At 36.1% G+C, this 18,744-nt stretch overlaps 1 protein-coding gene across 6 annotated transcripts in view; it reads left to right on the top strand.

Moving 5' to 3' along the window:
• Positions 1 to 18,744, top strand: part of UHRF1BP1L (UHRF1 binding protein 1 like) — a 58,580-nt gene that overhangs the window by 3,064 nt on the left and 36,772 nt on the right. For 3 of the 6 annotated variants that reach the window (XM_017804285.1, XM_017804287.1, XM_017804290.1), the window contains exons 2-4: positions 13,424 to 13,586; positions 14,748 to 14,786; positions 17,826 to 17,917. In XM_017804285.1, the coding sequence (XP_017659774.1) occupies positions 13,424 to 13,586; positions 14,748 to 14,786; positions 17,826 to 17,917 (294 nt within the window). Of the gene's footprint in view, positions 1 to 4,356; positions 4,504 to 13,423; positions 13,587 to 14,727; positions 14,787 to 17,825; positions 17,918 to 18,744 lie in introns of those variants that run through there. The other 3 variants (XM_017804286.1, XM_017804288.1, XM_017804289.1) reach the window with 3 other exon arrangements.

The raw sequence follows: 18,744 nt of genomic DNA, 5'->3' as shown, positions 1-18,744 counted from the left end.
TTTTTTTGTTGCTCTTCAGATTACGTGGTGCATGCTGTGGAATATGAAACTAAATTTAGCAGCTAAACTGTAGAGATGAGTTTGTCATTAGGAGGCTTGAATTTTTGTCAGCTCCATATTGTGTTAGGTGAGGTTTTGGTGAATGCGGATGATGGAGTGTCTTTGTTTCGTAATATATGTGCCCTAAAATGAAACAAGTGTCTGGATAATGGCATCATCCTTTACAAAGGTAGGAAAGACACACTGTGCCTAGGAAAAGTCTTCTCTGTAGCGTTGGGATCATTACTTTGTGAAGAGTTCCCAGTGAACTGAAACTTGTGTTGAATCTTCATGTATGCTGTTACATATTTTCAATGGGTGAGAGATTTCAGCACCTTTTCTTGCAAGTTTTTCTGTTATGATGATATCATCTGTTATGATGATAGCAGATATCCTTCGGCATTCCTTCTTTTTTCCACAAAGTTAGACTTTGTGGACAACTGTATGAAACAATGGTGTTAAAGATTTCCAATAGGAATCTAGATTGCCCTACACAAGCTCACTGTGGTGTTACTGTTATACTGTCTGTGGTTATAAGGGGATTATCTCTATGTTAGGGCTTTGAATCTTGAGTTGTGTGTATCCAGGATATAGACAGAGATCAGGTGTTATTAATACAGACTTGTATGAGGGTATTTCCAAGTGGTTTTTTGGTTTTGACTTTTAGTATCACTGAAATTTACTCTCTAGTTAATGAGCAGTCTGACTCTTCTGTGTATCTGCATTATCCATGTTATCCATGCCTTTCTGTGAAAAACAGTTTAGTTTATCAAAATATGTCTAAGAACCATGGAGTTCAGCTTACAAACTTTGCCTCTATGTTAAGTAGCCTCACTGAATATGACATTCTTCACCTCAATTAGATATTAACTCTTAAGTTTATCGATGGTAGCACATAGTTCAACTTAAAATTCCATTCTTTCTTTGTGTCTTACTTACTATTTTCACAAAGAAAACAGTAAGACCTTTAAAACTCTTTGGTATGGCAGAAACCCAAATTGTTTTCAGTTGTGTCATTAGTTAATGTTCTGTGTGAACTTAGACCTTTGCTTTTGCTCACCTGAAGCAAAGGATGTGAGCATACTGAGATTTCAATAGAAAAAAATTGCATGAATTTTGTGACAATTGTTTTCACTTCATAGTCAGGAAATCATTGTAAAGCTCATATGAATGTTGGGTTTACAAAGAATAGCATACTAATTATGTGGATATCAGGATCATCTGATCCTGATATAAGCAGTGATATCCTACATGATTTGGTACAGCTCCACTGATATATGTCTTACCTAAATATTTGCCCTGCATATTTCCCTGCTTTTATACCAGTAAGACATGCCTGATTGGTGAGGGATGTTGCCATCTCAAGAGATCTGAGGTGACTCCTTTTAGAATATGCCGGTGTAACACCTTTATTTGGCTAGAACGTAGAGTGTATTTGGCTAGAATCCTTCCTGTAAGTAAATTACCGAAGTTGTTTGGATGAACTTTGAAGCTTCTGCTAGTAGCAAAATAAGAGGGGTTTTTTGCTTATTTTCAGTTTTGTGTATTCCACCTCTATGTCACTTTAGTTTTGTGGAAGTTATCTACTTCATTTAGGAGCCAAAGAACACAAAATGTGTACTTTGCCACTTCTCTCTTTGCTTGTAGTGATTTTACAGAGTGTATTCTACGTGACTGACTTTACTGGCTTGTGTAGTATGTGGGAAAATTGCAGAACACAATGTAGGCATAACAACCTATGTTGTCCTGAATGAATCTGTATTGAATCTGAATGCTTATGGAGAGTGTTAGCATTATGTCTGTCTTAAACAAGTGCTGCACTTAATGAAAGAACAAGCCTGAAAAACAACAGGTGGTAAAGCAGAACTGCTTGAGACAGCAGAAGAGAACGAGGAGGAAGAGCAATTTAAAGTTTCATTATTATCCTGTATCTCTTAAATTTCCGTATGTTTGAAATTCAATACTATTAGTATTTAAGTGGAGATTTCATACCAACAGTTTCGTCTGTGTGAATGTGTTGGTAATGTTTTGATGAGTGTAAAGGAATCAGTAAATTTTTTTTTTTTTTTCAAGAGAAATAGAAAACTTTCACTTTCTTCTGTTTTTGTTGGTAGCTTCATGCATCATATTGTGTTTTAAGCTTCTGTGACAGAATATCTTCCATGATCTAAACTGAAATTGCCATGGTGCTTTATGAAATTATGAAGGTATTTTGGAGGTAAACAGGCAATAATGTATTTTCTGGTAGAATTCTTAATCATTACATTTATTGAGAGTTGATACTGAATCTTTTGTTACATCTCAGATAGATCTCAAGCTTTCAGTATTTGACAGAATTTGACTTCTACTTTTCAGTTTGTTTTAGATTATTTTTGCAAATGTATTATAAATCTGGATGCTGAGTCTACAGACATTGTATTTGTACAACTAAAGTTCTGCTGAAGCTTTGTTGAAGTTGGACAACTCCTGTGTACACGTAATACAAATTAGTGCATTTGCACAATCAACGGAATTAATCAGCAGCATTTTACATGTCTGTAATCATTTTTTTTAAACAATTCTCAGAATAGTTTTAGTGGGAAATAAGTTTCACATCAAAAATAATGTTGAAGATCACTGTATTCAAGTAGCTGACATGGTAGTATGAAGCATTCTCAGGGAAAAAAAAGATATTTGAATAAGCCTGTGAGGAATAAAATTGTCTCTTAAGTTCAAGTGATTATTGAGTATGTAAGAATCAAAACAAAGGCCACAGTTACATTTTGTTGAAATGTGTTATTTCTCCTGCCAAAGCCTTGGTGCGTTTGTTTTTGGGTTTTGTTTTTGGTTTTTTTAATATCAAAGGAAGATAAAATTATGTACTAAACTTGCAGAGTGAGATGTGCTTGTTAAAGTGTCTTGTTTTATTTTTTGCTTTTTTTTTCCTACAAGCAGGTTGGATAGAGGAGATTAGATAATTTCTGGTGAAACATTAATGGAATTATAAAGGCCTACACAAAGTGATTTACTTCACAGATTTTTTGCAAATCACGAGAATAACTGCTAACAAGTAACTGCTTAACATATCTCAGGTTTGGCTTCTTGCGAGGCAACCCGGGTTTCTCAATCCAGGAATTTATGTGGGAGTTCTGTGTACCTTTGTGGAGCTGGTGCTAACCAGGATTCAGATCTTTTCTTTGTCCCTTTTTTTCATGAGAAAAAACAGGAGAGGAAAGAGCTTCAGCTGAGGCTGTGGCTTTTCCAGCCTCCCCTGGGTGGATGTATGAGCCTTGCTGTAGGAAGCATGTCCCCAGCATGGATTTCGTGGCAGGTCTGCCATGCAGCTATACCATATAGCTTGAGATTACCAGAGCTTTTTTTTCCTCAGAGTTGTTTGCTGCTTCTGTTAAGAAGCAACCTTGGGATACAGCTACTCAGGAATGTGAAAGTTATGTGGTTGCTTACTTCTAGGGCAGTTTTCATGTTGTAGTTTCTCCCGTTGCTGGAGATCTGGAAACCTGAGAAAAATAATAATTTGTAGCTAAGTGTCTGTAATTCACTTTAGTGATAAATCTCTTAAATGCTGTTCAAGTATCCCAGAAAACTGCCTACCAAGGGCACTGTCCAAATGCTTGGATTTTATTGCACCCAAAAGTGTTGGAATTAATTATATTTAGGCTGAGACATCTCTTCAAAGTGAAGACAGTTAACAGAAAACTTTTTTTTTTGAGAAACATATTTGCTAAAATTTCGTAGCCTGCAAAATCAGAATGTCAGATGTGTGCAGGTTTTTGTAGCGCCACCCCAAATACAAAAACAAATCCAGAAGTCCCTGCAAGATGAGGTTTCTTAGTGTGAATTTTGTATAGCTGAGGTTGAGACACTGTGAATAGGAACAAATAATGTGGGATGAGAAATCTTAGGATAGGCAAAACAAAACTGAAAAGTTGCATCCCATTTAAAAATAAAATAAAACCCTCTTATGCTGCATCTCTGGGCTATCTTCCTTCTCATCTTCCAAATATACTTACTGAAAATATACCTCTGAAACCACTTGGTTATATTATATAGCTCTTTTCTACATAGTTACAATTTTCTCCATAAGCTGTTCATTTAATGGGGCTGCAGTATTGCAGTATCAAACAGCAAGGGATATTCTTATGGGAATTTAGTATTTTACATAGGTCTGTTTCCTTTTGAGTTCTGTAATGTCATGATGTGTAACAAACTGTTGTAACTGTAGTTATCTTCAGCTAAAACTCTCTTACATTATTGTATCACTCCTTTTTCCCTTTGAACTTGATCCCTTGTGTGTTCCCTGTGTCCCATTCCCTGCAGCGATCCCAGATGGCTCTGGTGGAGATTGGTTTGCTGTGAATATCCTTACTACCAAAATGAGTACCAGAAGCTTCTCAGAAGCCATGGCAACTGACCACTTACTTTCACCAGGAGTAGGGGCCTTATGTCTGAATACCTTGCCCTCAGGTAACTTCCCCTCTCCCACCTTTGTAGAGTAAATGTAAGAGGTGGTATGCATTTATATAAATTTGGGAGTGAAATGAGCTCTGTAAAATATTACTTGGATTTTCCCTTCTTTTTGTAACTTACAGTTCTGCAAAAAGTAATTGTTTGCCATGCAGCTATGTATTCTGATTTCTTTGGGGTTTTTATAAGTCCTAAACTAACTTTGCAAAACTGATTTATGAAGTAAATCAGCCATCCCATCATAAAAATACCTTAATGTGTATTTTCTAAATGTAATCTAGGTGTTTCTCAGTATCTTTAGGCTATTTGACATTTGATGTTTATCATCTGTATCTACTTAATTCCTTTTCATAACTCAATGTTTATTACCTCTGTAATGATATATTTGAAGGATCGGTCAGCTTTTTACCTAGTTTACAAAAGAAAACAGCTGATTTTATTTCATTTTTTAAAATTAAAATAGTTCTTATAGCTAATGTCCTATCAAAAGATCTTATTTTCGTGTGAGATCTGATCAGTTAGCATTAAAAAAGATACCTCCTAATGTCACATAAATAAAGGATGCAGTTTCCAAAAGGCAGATGTTGTCATGCTTTTACTCTGTATCATTATTTCTTGATTTTAAATTTCTAAAATTATTTTTTATCAAATGGCTTTTCTTTGCATTAGTTACAGAATGTTGTATTTTAAGTGGAATTTAATAATTATCAAGTATTAGCAAATTCTCAAAATGTGAAGTGGTTTTTCCCTGCCTGCAGTGTGCAAGTTGCATATACGTTGCCACATGTGGTTTAATATATTAAGGATTTTATGTTTTCTTGTCCTCAACATATCATTAAGGCCTGACACGTATAGGATTGACACATTTGAAAAAAGTTCTTTGGGTTTGGTCATATTGACCATTTCTACGCTTGATGTGAAAAGACTCATGGAATACAAAAGCTAATACTGGTCTGTGTGAGGATACATCATAAATGAAAGATAAATTGCTTGAGCAATATTTTGCTTGCAAGATGATTATCATTCATGCAGTGCAAGCTCTTCATTTATGCACAGGGCTTGGCCGTGTCTGTGCAGATCTGCTGCATGACACATAATTAGATAATAATCATTGATGACAGCAGCTGTCTCAGTTCTGCCTGTACCCAAAAGGCAAGCAATACAGGTTTTCCAAATAGGAAGAAAATAACTTCCTATATGTGTTATTACAAGATTAACTAGGGGAAGCTTTATATACTGTCAAGAGACTTGGTAGGGATGTCAGTATTTGAGAAAGTAGGAGTGTACTAAGATGCCTTTAGGAAGTCACCTGGAGTAGAAGTCCATGCTGAAGTCCTTCTGTGTTGTGATGAAATGGAAGCAATTACTTGGAAAGTGTCAGCAAACAGATGTACTATTCAGCCCTCCACCTCCTAGGATGGGAGAGATAAGGGGGGTGTGTGTGAAACTGCACCAGAGGTGTTACACAAGTATGGGTTGGTTGTTGAGCCAGGGTCCTAATAAGTAATTTTCCTGGAAAGGAAGACCTATCTTTAGACTATGATAACTCAAAAAGCCTGATGAGTGTTAGATGGTTTAGGTTCTGTATAGTAGCCTTAAAAGTCCCACCTGAATCTGCAGGGGTGTAGGTAGTGTTTTGTACTTGTTTGTTGTGCAATAACTCATGGCCAGATGAGAGTAGTAGGTCCAGGCTGGGTGTGTGAACAGGGGAATGCCCTGTCCTGCTACAGAGGGTTGGGCTGTGAGCACCTTCACAAGGTGCTTTGTAGCAAATGATGCAGATCCTCTCCATGCTGGGCATCCAACAGGCCAAGGAGGGTTCTCCATCTTGCACTCAGCCAACAAATACACACCTGACAATGCTGCAGAAGTTCAAGGTGTGATTAAACAGAGCATACATGCATTTGTGTGCATTTGGGTAAAGGGGTGATACCCTTCTCTTGTACAAACTGATGTTGGAGGTTATAAGAGGGTGCCAGTTGGGTATCATAGATGGTGAGGGGTGTACTTGAAAGGTCTGGTGGAGGTGCATTTCTGCAGTTGGTATTGTCACTTAGGAGTCCCCTGTGACTCCCTGTAGCTTGCAGAATGAGGGAAGGGTAGTCCTTGCAGTTCATCTTCTGACAGGGCTTCTTGGGAGAAAATGGCATGGTATTTGGGAATCCATGTAGGACACAACATGGCTGATACACACGACTTCTGGATACGGGCTGGAGGATGGCCTCTCACACCACCGGAGTTGTGTCCACTCTTGCCTTGCGTACTGCTCACTCACTGGCTCACACTGTGGTGAGATTTTACAGTGCTGCTGTGGCAATGCTCTCTTCCTGGTGCAGAAAGTGAGAGTGCCACTGTTTGTGGGAGGACTTTTTGTCCAAAAATAATAAAATTTATCCTCACAAGTGTTTATTTTCAACTTAATGTATATTCATAAATAAAGAACTTAAGCGTTTATGTGTCAGAGTGTGTCTAATTAATCCTACTATATTGTAAACATAAAAGGTGATGCCTCTCCCCACAAACCCTACCCCAAGTGCCTTAAGTTTTAATTTTTTTTAAAATTCTTTTGAGCTTTTGATTTTGGTACTGTATTCTGTCCTGATGTTTTCATGGGCATTACAATGTTCTGCAATTAGTTTCTTTTTGCTTGCGTTCAAAGTGTTCTCATTAGTTTCATGTGTTCTTATATTAACGTAAATGAGCATCCAATTAACTCTTTGTGCTAAAAAACCCCCATCAATTGCTAATTTTTATAGTAAAAATTGTAATTTTTATTTCTAAATATTAATATTTTAAGAAACAGAAATAGTGTCCAAGATGGGGACGTGCCATCATATTTTGTGGTGATATTTAGTACTACTTACCATTCATTTTTTTTATACATAGAAGTACTCAGATACTTTATGTATCTCAGGCAGTTTTTCATCAATTGTCTCTTATCTTCCAGCTTTATTGCCTAAAAATGTACCTTTCACTTGGAACCCAGTAGTTTCCATGAATTATATCTTTGGATGTTCAGTATCTTGCGTCAGCGATGAGTCAGCTGTTGCTGCAAAGCCATTTGCTGCTGTCTTGTGTTCCTCAGAAGGACAGTTTTCTGGGGACTTGATGAATGTAACTTTTATGCTACTTAACTCAACCTGTGGAGCTAAAAGTTTTTTATTCCAAAACTTAGATACAGCACAGCTAATGTTTTTTTGCTGGGGGAAATACTACTTTAATGCACTTCATAAAAATTAGAACATCCCTAGGACAGCCAGGATTCACTCAAAGGTTTCTGGTACTTCACCAACTTTTTCTAGGGCATTACTAAATATATTCAGAGCCTTTGGCTTTCTGCATATCCTTTGGACAGTGAGGTGTGAGATAATGTTGCTCTTGCAGTCTTCTGACAAATACTAACGTTAAGCCTTTACTGTTTTGTTATTTTTATAGCATCTTTTATGATGCTTTTTGGTTGAAATATTTTAAAATACCAAGGGAAAATATCAGTTGCCTGATTCTAATCTTATTTCTTCTGTCTTAAGGATTAAAATAGACATCTTTTACAGAAGTTTGTTTTTTTAAATTTGTTTGGGTTTTTTTTCCCTGGTCTATCATGTCCTTGCAAAATTTTTGTTAGTGCCTTACGTTTTAAATACAGGTCAAGCATATGTTGCATCTGTAAAGACTGTCTAGCCAGTCTGCCATTTATTTAGTGGCAGCCAAATCTTTAATTCTGCGTGGCTGTAGTGGATCTCACCCTTTCTGTCCTGTCATACTTGGATCAAGAAGGGATGCTACCAAGAACTCTTCTGAATGTCATTGTATGTAATGTTACTGGTACATAGAGCTGTATTTTAATCTGGGGAGTCTGTCTTTTTCTCATATAAAACTTGCTGCCTTCTAAATAGGTCTAAGGATCTTGGTACTTGGGACTTGAATGATGAAGTGCTACCATGGGAAAAAGTATAGCAATACTCCTGAACTCACAATGTGCAGGTGGTATTTTTTTCCCTGAGACACTGATATTTCTTTTGGCTACAGGAGAGAAAATATGAGAGAGGAAATTGTTATGTTGCCTGCAGCATGCTATTTGCTGTAACTTTTCATTTTCTTATTTAAAGCTGGGAGGGATTTAGATTTATTGAAAATCAGCTTTGGTTTGTGGTGTTACACTGGATGAGAGGAACTTGCTTATAACAGTACACACTGTTGATCCCAATGCTTTGTTTCTGTGGCAAATTTGACAAAGACTTAGTTTTGTTCCTCTTCTACTTAAACTTGAAATCTTAAAATTTGAAGTGGTGCAGCGAGCAGAGTGATAGTAGGCCTCCTTCTCTCTGTTACCTGGAGTCATGGGAAGCAAATATCTTCCTGTGAAACTAGGTTGAAAAAGACCATTTTTCTTGCTTCAGAAATCATATACTGTTCCTTAGTGATCTAATAGCATGATTCATCCAGGTGAGACAGTAAAATAAATGAAGCCAGTTATCTTTGTGTGTTCCATTTCTGTTGTTTTGTTATTGATACAGTTGCCAGTGCTTGGTAGGTCATGTTTCCCTTTTTCAGAGCCTGTTGTTTTCAATCATACATTTTTTTAAGCAGTTTGAGTTCATAACAAGGAGATGAGAAAAACATGTGGCATATTATGATTTAATAGTCTGTCATGATTAGAGCACACATGTAGGATCATATAGTTGAGGGAATTTTATTTAAAAAGCAGGGAAGACACATGGTAGAGCTGGGGTAAGCAATTGCATGTTCAGGAGATTTGCAAAACAGCTGAGATTCCTGTGTCCAAATGTGATCCAAACTTGTCTTATTTTTCTTATAAATCCAGAGGTTGAAGTTTCTGTTGTTAAACTTGACAAGGCATCTGGTATTCACTCCATACCTTTATGGAGCGCTGCTGTAAGCTTCCTGTGGTCTGTGGCCTTCATTATACAACCCATAAGCTTGTGACTTCAGGGAATTGTTTCCCCCTGTCTTCTCTACTCATTCTTGGTTGATTTTTGTTTCTGTTTTCACTTCTTGGCTGTCTTCTCTGCAGGCATGGTGGAGTGCTCTGTTCAGAGCTCTAAGCCTGTAGTGTCACAAACAAGCCTTTAGAAAATAAATACTTCAGGCAAAAAAAATGAATCTTCTATGTAGATTTTTAGTTATTTTAGAAGGAAAAGAATTAAAAGAACTGTTGTGGTCTTGACAAAATATAATGATTGTAACATTTTGCTCTATGATTCTTAATACTCTGCTCTTACTGTGCAGTCTTTTACACTTTTCACTAAACTCTTAGTCTGTACTTTGTAAATTGAAGTTGAACCATCTATCTATAACTGCATAGTAATAATTAGTGCATGTGTGTGTATGTACTCAAGGGAGCTATGTCAGGCTGCTGGTTATATTTGTAACTTCCTATTTCTGGGTTGTTGCATTTAGAGTGAAATATCTGCAGCACTATTCTACTTACAGAATGCAGTATGAAAACGGTATTTGAAGTTCATGCTATCCCACAGTAATTCAAACCTCAAATATGTTTTGAGAAAGGAAGGGTGGTTTGTGAAATTGAAGCTCTATTTATGAAAACGGTTTTGCTAAGGATATTTTATGGTATTAGCAAACCAAGTGGGTATTGCCTCAGTAACAGTGATGTCTTACTGACACAGCAAAACAGAGTGATGGAAAGCTTTGGTGAACTCAACCATGGCCTTTATTTCCTTTTTTCTTGCCCTTGCCTTTTACTTTTCTCTGTTCTGCTTTATTCACTTTTTGTACTGAGTAGTGGATATTAATACTTAGTCTGTTCCCTAGAAAAGAAGCATCAGTGACAAGTTCATGGGATGTTGTGCAGGGAAATAAATGGCTGTGTTGTCAAGGCCTCTGCTCCCAGCTTGACCCAGTTTTTGAGGAGTAATTAACTCATTCTAAGGAATGAACACCAGGGTAAAAAACAAATGGCAAGCTGTGTGGAAGCTGTTTGGGTGTGCCTGGTCGGAGAGAAGAGTTTGTGCATGTCATGAAGTTGGTGACATTTTTAGTTCTGAGTAGTTACATGAAAAGCTTGTAAAAAATTTTTAAATGGTTTTGCCCAATCAAGGACTTCTAATTGTGAAACATCATGACACAACCAAAGATTTCTAATTACTTTATATTCAGAATTATATGATTCTACACTAACTTTATGGGAATCACCTCTCTGCTTTACATAAAAATTGTATGGTAAATATGATAGCCTAATAAGTTCTCCAAGTTTAAGCAGTTAAGCATTGTAGGTTACAGTAGTAAGAGACACAGTAGTTCTTTAGATACAGAGATAGCTTGCCAACCTCCAAAGCCTCCTCCTTAGATTTTGCTTAACAATAAATATTTGAAAAAGTCTCCAACACCATAATATTTAGAATAATATTAACATTTAATTTAATAAAAAAATTAGGAGTTAATAATATTAAAATATTAAATTGCAGATTTTATCTGAGTAACAATTTCAATGGGTAACAGTGATGATTATTCCAGCTCATGGCAAGTTCACTGGAACTTGCAGTTGACTCACAGCAGTGTGTCTGTGGTACATCTCCCTGAGTCTGTTAGCTGAATGTGAAGCACACCAGAAGAAAAAGTCAAAGCACATTGGCTCAGTGGAGCATGTCCTGGTCTGGTGTACCATGGGGTCCTGGAGCAGTACCATTTGAAGACTAGTGGTTGCCCTAAGGACTTGTTAAATTTTTAATTCAAAACACTGTTGTACTTGTCATCTGGCTGTGCTTTCAGTTTTATGCACAAAGATCAGAATTCTTACAAAGTCTAACTAACAGGTATGGTTGCCTTGTGTTTGCAACAAATAGACCAACTTCTGTTTTGTTTGGGGTTTTTTTTCTGTCAAAGGCCACTGTATAAAAGTAAAAGGTTTTCCTACTATATCAAGCAGTATGAAACAATTCTAAAGAGCTGAAATTATCCAACAGACAAACAAGAGTATGTTCTGTGGAACAGATGAATTTAGAAGGAGCAGACAATTGGCACAGATGAGTAAAGTGTTGGCATCCTCAGTGGAAAATTGGCTCTGGACAAAGCAGATGGATAAAGCAGATGTGGTTGTCGTGTATTATGAAGTTACTATGGGTTTTGGGGAAACACCACAGTCTCCTCAGCATCCGCTCATCAGTAGCATTCCAGCTGTGGAAGTGGAATGAAGAGACCTGCTAGAGGTCCCTATGCCTGAAATAGCTTCTCACAGCTCACCTGTTGAGAGTTTGTTTCTGCGGCTCTTGACGTGAAGGGTACAGTCTTAATAGGTGGAGATCCTCTTATGTCGGTCTGTTCTGAATGAAGCAGCACTTTGAGCATTTTTACTTTTGCTGACTGCAGGAGACGAAATAAATTCAAAGCAACCCTCTTGGAAGAATTTTTTAAAAAATATATATAGAAAAGCGATGGTCCTTTTTGAAATTTCTTTCCCTGTTCTTCTGTTCCCTGTTGGGAGAGACTGGCTCATATTTTGTCTGATTGAAGGATATTGGAAGTAGCTCAGAACTGGCTTTGCACTTTCTTCCTTAATGGTATTTTGGTGTCTTTCTTGCTGTGAAGTTTGAAAACCTGTTCCTGTAGATCCTCTGTGTTCCACTGTGCTGTGTCTGCATTTGGGACCAAGGTAACGCTTAGATCTCTCTCCATGCTGAGTGGCATTTCTGATATGGCAGAGCAACAGGGAACTCTGAGGGGGACTTCTTTCACAGAACATGAGTCTTAGCAGACTTGTATGTATATGTGTGTATGTAATGGCAGAATGTTTTGGCATTTGCTCTATAAATGTGACTATAAAATAACACCAATTTGTAATTCTTATGTTGACTCTCATCTAGAAAGTCAAGAATGAGAGATACTATCATGCAACTGTGAACACACAATGGCTGCTTTTTTCTTCTAGAAATTTGAATGAGCTGAGTCATATGAGACTTCTCAATGATTTCTGAGATAGGAAGCTTTATATTTTGCGGTTACTAATGGGACATTCTAATGTCTCTGACTGCAGAATGGCAGCACCGGAAGATTCCGATGGGAAAAGTCACAAAACATAATGCCAATCGTAGTATTTTCTGTTACCTAATCTTGTAAAATTAGACTCAATTCGTGAGCAGAAACAATTTTCCATGGCAGATTAAAAGTGTGGTTAAGTATATCCTGTTCTTACCCTGTGGTAGATAAAATGCTGCAGCTGTTGGTTTTAGGGTAGAGTTTTATGGGTTCTGTCACATGGTCTCACAAAGATGTGAACCATTTGAAACAGTCACATAGATTGTTCTATTGTATCAGCAAATCATACTGAATGAAATTTATTGCATATGTACTCCTTTAAATAGTCACATTTTTTAGCCCGTGGATATCATTGAACTTTCAGGTTTTCACCCAATATTTTATGTACCTCATGCTGCTATGTATGTGTATGTGTACTTCTAATTTATGTCATTAAAATCTATGAGTAAACCTAATTAATATTGTAAATAAAACTTTTTAAGATTTTAACTAAATGTATGTAGAAAGGTACTGTTTATGACAGTGAGTTGCAGAGGTTTTGGATTTTTTTCTCCTTTTGAAAAATGAAAGAAGACTGAAATAGATGCAATTTTACCTTATATAGCTTAAAATAAGTAGTTCAATAATTTGAATCAAGGATTTGTTATTGTGGATGATGCAAAAATTAGAAGATATCTCGTAATATATTTTTGCTTATGTATTTGTAAATTGAGTTAACGAGATGAAAAAATTTAGAGGAACAAATAATTTCCATCATACCATTTTCTTTTTAGGATGAAATTGTATTTAAGAACGATTGCATCTAAGATGATTTCCTCAGCTCCAGACCTCTGCTTTAAGTTGTCACCGACAGATAGGACAGCTTTGATTGCTTTATATGTGTTTACTTAAGGTGTGTCTTTGTTTTTAGGTTCACCAAAAATCTGTCCCCTGACAAGATCAACTTGAGCACATTAAAGGGGGAAGGTCAGCTGACCAATTTAGAGCTGGATCAAGAGGTACTTCAGAATATGCTGGATCTTCCAACATGGCTGGCTATAAACAAGGTGTTTTGCAATAAAGCATCCATTAGGGTGAGTATTTTATTTTACTGGAATGGTATTTCACCAAATGTTTCTTTTCCTTCTGTCTCTGTAAACTTTCAAGCAACTTTGTATTAATAGAAAATTGTGAGAAGTGCTTGATAAAATTTTAAAGACAAAGATGTTACCAGCAATAATTTTGTACTAATTTTTGTTTCTCACGTGATGATATGAAATACATATGGAAATGATGAAAATAAGCAGCATTTTTTTAATTATTATTTTTTATTTCTGAGTAGAATTTATTCTTGCATGTTCTGAAAACCAGGTAGAGGTAAAAGCTTGTATTTGTCCTTGGTAATTAATGTATCATATTTACTCCTCTCTTTTTTCTGTGTTCTTTCTTTGCTCCTCTCTGCTTATTGCTTTCCTTCCCTTGTGTTGTGTTCTCATTTCCAAAAATACCTTTCTGAGGGATTCTGGTCTTTGGGAAATGTGGAAACACTCTAAAGCTAGTAGACATTGCTTTTTGGTCAGTGTGGCTGCTAATAATTGAAACAATGTATATCATTACCTCCCACATTTTACTGATGTGGGAGTAAGAAACTAAGCGGTGGCTTGTTCTTGACAGAAGTTACAGTGTGGTCAAACATTGACACCTCCTCAGTCTTTTGGAGAAGTTTGTTTGTGGCTTTTTTGTGGTGTGGGGTTTTTTTTTGTTTGTTTTGTTTTGTTTGGGTTTGTTTTGTTTTGTTGTTATTGTGGGGTTTTTTTTTGTTTACGCCTGGTGGGACATTGTCCTGATTTTTCTCAAGGTAGTGAACTTGGTACCTTGTTGCAGGCACCCAATTAGCTGAAGGTCAATAAAGGGAATGTGGAATTTCCTTCCTTTGAAAGAACAGAATGAGTAACAAAGTGCTGCTTTTTGTGATACTTGACAACCAGTATTAAAGAGACAGATTCTATTTTGTTCCTCTGTTTTTCTGATCAGTGATAAGTAGATTTGGAAGTTCTGGGTTTTTTAAGACCTAGCATGTGTGTAGAGTTACTATATGGTATTTTCAGATAGACTTGATATTTTGAAAGTAATATTATTCCAAGTTCAAAAGTTAGAAATATAATTTTTATACATAAAATGCATTCTAAACAAATGCTTAATTTTACTGTATTTTAAATATTTACTTTGCTTTAGAATACTGTTTTCTCTTGCAGATACCATGGACAAAATTGAAAACACATCCCATCTCTTTGGTGAGTTCTGAAATAACTTCTAAATATACCGTGTGTAGCAGAATCTTAAATATTTATATAGTTCTCTTGACTTGATGCTAGAAATAATTAAAACATCAGTAGGCCTTTACTTAATGTCCTCTGGGTAGCAGCAGATCAAGACAAAATGCCTTTATGTTTTCTTGGTATGTTTGTTTTCTTAATCTGTGGCTTGGATGCCGTCACTATAATATTTGACCCTTAGCTACTTCTGTCAAGTTTTCAGTCATTACATGTTAATTTGGGTTCACCTGAAGGGTAGTTATTTGTCCAGTTAATCCCTTTTAAAAGTTCCTGCCTGTCTGTTGGAGCTGTCTTTTCTAAGGACTTCTTTATTCTACATCTGTACTCTACCTGATGTTCTCAGCCTCAGCAGGTTTGATACAGATAGCATTTACAGGGCTTCTGTAACACCTTAGGATTCAGCCTGGATATAAATAGGATGAAAATGTGTAAATAGAACTCAACAACAATTATAAGTAACGGTAATTATTGCATTTCTTTAATTTTGTTCTTTAAGTACACTAAGAATTTTGTAGCATTTGAAGTACTTTACTTGATGATGACTAAACTTCCTTAGCTGTATTTGCTTAAGAGTGAATATTCCCTTAACTGTCATGCTTCCCAGTCTTGCAGTGGATTTCTGAATGTGCTTGTAATTCCTTAGTTCTGAATCAGATTTAGAAAAGACGTGTTGTTTTAAATATTTGCAGCATTTGCTGGTGACCCAGTTGTAATGTACTAATGTCTGTACTGCTTCTTCTTGACACCCAGAACTTAATCTGGTAATGCCGAGGTGGGATGATTCCACCTCTTGGCTCTATGATGCAACTGCCAAATTAGGAAATCGGTTTAAGCTGTGCTATTCTTAAAGATTACACACTTTGATCTGTGGTAGCAAGGCATCGTTTCCTTTGTTCCTGTTGAACTTAAATTAGAAATCTTTGAGGCTAACATAATTTTCAGGGTAACCTTTTTTACCTAAAGGTTTCCTTGAACAAGTTCATTAAATTGGTAACAAAAGTTCATTTCATTCTTCAATGGTAGAATATACAACACCTCTTGATTTCTAAAGGAAAGTGAATTCAGTGGCCTAAGTGTCAAACTTCAGCCCTTCATTACATCACTGAACGTCCACTAATTTGTGGGGGCATGGGGGCATATTTTTGCTACTGGGAGTTTAATTAAGTTGGAATAGCATCCTCTGTTTGCATAGCTTAGGAGGTGACTAGAACCCACGTGTTTAGCCAAAGGTCCTTTCATTGAGCTGAGTTGCCCTTTGTGAGAATCTGTCTGTTAACATAGTGGCACATACTGTTATCTTTGTAATAATCAATTTCTGGTTTTATATAATTGATGAACAAGATACTTTAGAGGAGTGATCTGGGCTCTGAGGATGCTATGCAGAAGTTTTTGCTCTATCAAAGTACAGTAGTTACCAGTGAGAAAAGTCATATATCTGCATCTTCGTTACCTCTTATTTATAGTCTGCGAACTCCTTGAATCACTGTCCTTCCTACTGCTCTTTACACTAGTCACATAGTGAAGGAAATTCTTAAAACCTTAAAAAGAATGGTCAAACACCCAACAATGTTAGGATAACAGGAGAAATCTTGGTTTCCCCCCCATCCTCAAACTATGGGATTAGGTTTTTCTTGTTTTTTCCTCTGTTATTGTTTTGTGAGGCAAGATAATCATTGAGACAACTGAGAAAATAATTTTAAAATGTCCACATTTACTTTTAACAGCTAATGCTTCCCTTTAACCATCAAAATATAGTGAAGTATAAGTAAATCCAGACTAGAGAGTTTAGGATTTTTAATTGTAGTTAGGTTTTCATGGATAAGAATAGTACAGGAAAATGTTTGTGAAGCAAGCAGATTATGAAGACAGGCACAATTAACCCAATATAATAATAAAGTCTAGTAGCTAGGGCAGATTGAATCATGAAAAATCTAAAACTGAGGACAAAGGTTTTTATTATGTTTTGTCTGACCTAAGAGCATAAATGCAGGAATTCAGAAGGGGTAGTAGAAAGTAGAATTAGACAGGGACATAATCTTAACTGCTGTGTTTTGAATGGGCATCCAATGGGACAAAATTTCAGGACTATAAGCTTTAACCTACGAGCCTTCCCAGGTTGTAATAGTAAATTTAGGTCACAAATATTGCAATATAAGTTTGGAGATTCTTGTATTAATTCAATTGCTAGGAATATGGTTTTGCATTTGGTTTGTTCCCATTCTGTTCAACCTCTGTTAATATGCATGTTATGGTTCTGCTACTTAAATAGGGCCTTTAGTTAAAGCAGGATTTAGATGTCTCATTCCCTTAATTGTCAGCTCCATTTGTAACAGCTACTCTTCAAGTACAAAGAATGCAAAAATAGAATACAATTTTACTACAATATAACGTGTTGCAAATTATACTACAATATATCTGTTTAGAAATTACTTGTTTTACTAGATGTACTGAAGATTCATATATATATACGTGAGTGTGTATTCTATTCAGGTTTTATTTCAGAGATGCAGCACAAAACTTCGTGGACTGTCATGAATTTCAGTGGACTAGTTTCAAATATTTTCTGTTAAAATTTTCTGAACTTACTGAACCATTCAGGAAACTCAGGAAGTATAAGTATCCCACTATAAACACAGCCATATGGAAAGAAAACTCAGATGACTACAATAAAGTCCATTTTGAAATGCAATTTTTTGAAAATGAGTGTGATGGATAAATAATACTCAGGGATCAAGAATTTTGTGATACACTATTTGTCTGGAGATGTCTGCTAGAATTCACAAAATTAAAAAACATGAAAAAAGTTAAAAAAGATAATTCTGGTACATTACAAAAGTTTATGGAAAAAACAACATGGTAAGAAATGTTTTATGTATATTTCAGAAAAAATTCTCAAGTGATTTTTTTTTTGTTTCAATTTCTATTCTTCATATGTTGTCTATTTACTTTGTTACCTCTTAGATGTCCAATTTTTTTTGTTTTGTTTTGTTTTTCAAGTCCTTGGATAAAGTCATAATGGAAATGAGCACATGTGAAGAGCCACGTGCCCCTAATGGACCCTCTCCTATAGCAACTGCATCTGGACAGAGGTCAGTGATGATACCTACATGTGATCGGTCAAAAAAAAACGGATTACTATAAAACAGTTTGATCAACTGCAAATTTGCAGAAGTATATAGGGTTCCAGCTTGCCATGTCCATCTCTGCAAAATTTTATTTTAGTACTTGTGCATGTAGTGGTTTAGTGTTAATGCAACTATCCAGACCCAAGCCTAGAGAATGTGTGAACTAGGTATGGAGCTTCCTAGGCATGTTTCATGTAGGGGCAACTGCTGTATCAGATATTTACCAAGTGTAATTGTTAAGTTTTTTTAAAATTAACAATATCTTGCCTTCAGCCTTTTTAGAAAACATATATAATGTTGATGTGGCTTTTAAAATTTTTTATTTTTTATTTATTTTGTCTAAAAAGCAGTTTTAAGGGTTATTTGTTAGTGTGGTGTTTTCAAGTTCTCTTTCCTTTATTGTATTGGCCAAATCTTACTGAGAGATTTCATGCACACTGTATATCCCAAAACTCAAGTAATTTGCTAGGACAATATAGCATTACATCAGTGATTTCCATCTCGCCACACCCCCAGTCATTTCCTTTATATGGACACAAAACATTTTTCAGTGGTCACAGTGACCCATATACAGAGAAATGAATGTGGTGATACAATTGCTTTTCTTGTTTTAACTTCTGTGTAATGTGTAGAAGTAGTCCATGGACCTCTGTGTCTCCTGGGGTATAGCTTGAAAACCATTGCCATAGAGATTCTGTGTAGAATGCAAGTTATGAAAAGGAGAAGGAATGACAAACCACACAAACTGTACTTTTAAAACAAGCGGAAAAGAACCCAAAACAACAAAAGGC

This window comes from Lepidothrix coronata, unplaced genomic scaffold (assembly GCF_001604755.1).
Source record: "Lepidothrix coronata isolate B3197 unplaced genomic scaffold, Lepidothrix_coronata-1.0 Scaffold9, whole genome shotgun sequence".
Lineage (NCBI taxonomy): Eukaryota > Metazoa > Chordata > Aves > Passeriformes > Pipridae > Lepidothrix > Lepidothrix coronata.
The sequence above is the reverse complement of the archived record's forward strand: the minus strand, read 5'-3'. Positions and strand labels throughout refer to the sequence as shown.